Source organism: Limulus polyphemus, unplaced genomic scaffold, assembly GCF_000517525.1.
Source record: "Limulus polyphemus unplaced genomic scaffold, Limulus_polyphemus-2.1.2 Scaffold5537, whole genome shotgun sequence".
In the NCBI taxonomy this organism is placed as follows: domain Eukaryota; kingdom Metazoa; phylum Arthropoda; class Merostomata; order Xiphosura; family Limulidae; genus Limulus; species Limulus polyphemus.
Window position 1 is genome coordinate 23,583 of NW_013671147.1, and position 4,312 is coordinate 27,894.

The window sequence follows — 4,312 nt, forward strand, 5'->3', positions numbered from 1 at the left end:
AACAATAACTTAATTAAATGTACAGAATTTACAAACACAAAATTAGAATTAAACAAAGTCTCTTAATTTTACGGGACATATCTTCTTCCGTACTGGCTTCTGCTTCACGTGCTCCATCAGGAATTGTCCTATCATTGTTAATGGTCACCTCAGTGGTAGTAATTTCAAAACGTCATAACACAATACATAAAAGAAAGCCGCGTAGTTTGAAACTAAAAGACGTAGATGTCACACACACAAAAAAACAACAACAACAACAAAAAACAGGATGAATGAGGATGCATATTCATTTGACATCAATGTTCTTCCCTTTTCTTCAGTTTATTTGTATTTTTGTTAACAAACATAATTAAAATGTTCATTGTGTTAAACGAAATAATAATTTGATCTTAGTAAGAGTTGTTTTTTCTTCCTGATTTGTAAAAAATCTTTACGTTATAGAAAAATATGAATGTTATTTTCGAAATCTGCGTAGCTGAATTATAGAAAATCCGTTATTAAAACCAAAACAAATTTTATGGATTTATATTTGCAGGCCTGTGTAATTAGTTACAGTATAGACTACTATTAGTAAACGTAACATAGCCCGGCATTGCCAGTGGTTAGGGCGCTCGACTCGCATCCACGTTCGAATCCCTGTCACACCTAACATGTTCGCCCTTTCAGCCGTGGGGGCGTTATAATATGTGACGGTCAATTCCACTATTCGTTGGTAAAAGAGTTGGCGGTGGGTGGTAATGACTAGCTGCCTTCCCTCTAGTCTTACACTGCTAAATTAGGGACGGCTACCGCAGATAGCTCTCGTGTAGCATTGCGCGAGATTTAAAACAAACAAACTAACTAACCATAACAAATGAAGTACCAAAACGTTTGTATATATATCCAAATTTACAGATATCCTGAACGACGATTGTATACATAGTTTTCGATCCTCACTAAAGTCAATAGGAAACCACTACCTAAAACTTTCTTTAAAAAAAGACAGAAAAGAAAAGAAAGGTTTAACTTATTACTAATTATAATAACTGAAACACAAAATAGTATCGTGTATTCTTTCTGTCGGATATATGGTAAATTCCGTAAAAGCTTCTCATTGATGAGTTAACAACGATTTCAGAATGTTGTAGTACTAATCGAAACATGTTTGGGTTATTCTCTCGTACCTAATACTGAGTAGTAGATACATTTTGTTTTTACAACCTCGAATAATTGACTGCTCTCTCTCTCACTACGATCTATTGCGTGTAGCGATCGGAGATAGACGGAATATAATGACTCAAATTTTAGGGTTAGGTTTTTACTAGGCAAGACGAAAAATTAAGAGCTAATGTTCTGGTTGGTTGTGATGTCTGCATATAAGAAACTGAACTTAAAAACATGTTTTTAGACGAACAGGTTAGTTTCTGTTAAAGCTGTAGAGAAAGCCTAAATTATTATTAGTATGGTAACTAAAGTGTTTCATATATACGTATCTAACGAAAACCTATGTGTAATATAAATACATTATAAGGCCGTTGCTACTACTGCCGACAGAAAGGTGGCAATAAAAGTAAAACTAAAAGCCACACTCAATGATTGTAACTTTCAAACTAAATACTTTTAGCAGTGCAAACTCTTGACTAAATACTTGAATTAAAACGTCTTATGTAAATTGAATATAAAAATTGTAAGTTGTAAAAAATATTTTTATTCTTGACAAGAAAATCACCTTATACTCAGACAAGTCTGAGTCAGACGGACTCCATAATTTCACAGGCAAATCTTTAGTACAAATACTTTATCAAAGCATCTGATTTTTTATGTACAACAGATTTGAAATGTTTACTAAGAGCTTGTCAAATTTCGTGAAGATACTCTTATTACATTAAAAGTTATAGTATGTATAGTTTCATTGTTATGTGGCAGTTAAAAGGTCGATCAAAATGATCAAGGCTACACATGGAAAGTTAAGACAGATTTTTTTTTCAAACAGGCTGCTTAACTTACGGAATGAGTTGCTGTCAGAAGTAATATTGATGGCACTTTGGAATAGCTTAATAATAATAGAGGAATCAATGATTTCCTGAAAATATGAGGAGCTTTAAATTTTTATCAGTGGTGGGCATACAGGGACAGCTGAAGGACCAAATCAACTTGTGATGCCTATATATTATATAATGTTATAACTGCTTTTGTTGTATCATTTTTGTTAAGTTAAATAAGTTATAAAATCTATCTCCTTGAAAAATAAGCTAAATGTAAACATGAACTGTATAGCAATAACTATAGTATCAGTATCATTGGCTTTGTTTTTGTGTTATTTTCTTTTAAACTATTTAATTTTTAACTAAAAACAAATTGCAACTACATGTAATTTGTTCATTCCTCATAGAATAATGAAACATGCAATTACAGTTGATTTTTTGAATCATTAAAAAATTGACCCACTTAAAAGTTTTAACTGTGCACTTGATCACATAATTAATATTAAATATAGAACTCGTAAGATGCAACCTAATGAAGATGCTTTTTGGAACAATTAGAACCAGCTTATGTCTTCAAACAAAATTGGTTGATAAAGTTCATGACTGCTAATGATTAGTATTTTAATTTAGTGTTTCTAGAATAATTTAAGTTTACATTTCAAGTTTGTTATCAATAGAGAAGCCTCTTTATATTGTTTTTTCATATTTAAAATTATTTTATGTGTTTCATTTGTTAACAATAATAAAAAAGGAAGTCTAAGTGTAATAGAAAACTTATCAAGCATTTTTTTATAAACTGTACTTTAAGGCTAGTACATGTAGTATAATGTTTTTTGCAGGTCTGAAAGAAATTACCATTTTATAACACACTGGACTTTAGTTTGACCTGTTATTGACCTAAGGATACTAATGAGAAAAATGATCACTCTGAACAATGGTTTTCAGTTACCAGTTTTAGGCTGTAAGTACTGTACAGTTTTAACAATTGACTAATGGTTAAGGTTGTGGATTTTCTTGGCTTGTTACAATAGCTGTAATATTCATGTTCTTTCTAGCAAATGTAGCTGTGCTCCAGCTCTGTTTTCATTGTAATAGCCCTTAAAATATTTGTGTCAAGTTTTGTTTGTGTATTAAAAAACAAAGACAAGAGGCTATAAGATGATAATTTTATCTGCCCATAACTTTATTTGTATTCTGTTCACCGGGGATACCAATGACCAGAAAATCACTTTATAACTCACCCATAACATTTTAGCTGTAGCATAGTGGCTCATAGAACTGCTCTAAGAATTTGTTTTTCAAGTACAAACTGTTAGCACATAGCTCCATCATCTCTTAACGGATTTGAGATCTAATTACAGTTTTGGACTCAGGAAGTCAAAACCTTTTAATTGATGTATTTGACCACACCCAAGGTCTCATAGATTAATTTACTCTAATCCTGCTTAAAACAGTTTTAATTTGTATAGTTGGTAGAGATTTTGATAAGTAATAAAATTGAATCAGGTATACGTGTGCCCCACACTTGGTATCACTGGTGCACAAAAATGTAGCTAATAAAATGGAAAAAAGATCTCATAGATTAATTTACTCTAGTCCTGCCTAAAAGAATTTCAAGTGCCACAGTTATTGAGGTCTCCCTCTTGTTATATTCATACACTAAGTAGTCACATTCTACTTCAGTCATTATTGTCCAATTTATCAAAAGTGTAAACAATGATTGTCACAGAATCCTGAGCATGAAGTATGGAAGCTGGTCTGAGCTTGCATCATTTGAGTCCCAAGAACCACATTACTGATGTTATGTAGCCTGTTAATTAATCAAGAATAGACAGAAAAATTACCACATATAAATGAACTAGGCTAGTACATCAATCTTATGAATAACTATTTATCTTACAAGCTTCAGTTCAATGAGAGGAATTTTGACAGGAAAAGTTAGCCCTTCTTTTTGTGTGTGTGAAATTGTTAGTACATTTTTTTTTCTTATTTTGACAGAGGTGTGGAATTCACAATGACTGATGACTGGGACAACAAGTTTTACCATTATACCTATAGTAGTAGGTTTGTTTCATCTTTTGTCATATTGGAAACATTTTTTGGAACCCATGCAAGTTCCTGAAAATTCTGAGCTGCAGAAATCTAGCATATACACATGAAAATTTAAAAATTTGTACTTCAAAACCACAAACCAAAAGTATAATTCACAATTAATCAGTCACAGCCACATTAAAAAACTTATTGTTACGTCTCCGTTCGTTTGTTAATTTTCCGTAAATTCGTTCAGACGAAACTTTAGCGACACAAGTCCTTTCTAAAATAAAACTGGTATATCCTTTCTGAATATA

General features: G+C 31.8%; 1 protein-coding gene across 1 annotated transcript in view; it reads left to right on the top strand.

Moving 5' to 3' along the window:
* Positions 1–1,041: 1,041 nt before the first annotated feature.
* LOC106472703 (aldo-keto reductase family 1 member C13-like) overlaps positions 1,042–4,312 on the top strand; it is a gene marked incomplete at its 3' end in the record, with an annotated part of 34,625 nt that continues 31,354 nt past the window's right edge. The window contains exons 1-2 of the mRNA XM_022401249.1: positions 1,042–1,395; positions 2,804–2,925. Of these exons, the coding sequence (XP_022256957.1) occupies positions 2,874–2,925 (52 nt within the window). The remainder of the gene's footprint in view (positions 1,396–2,803; positions 2,926–4,312) is intronic.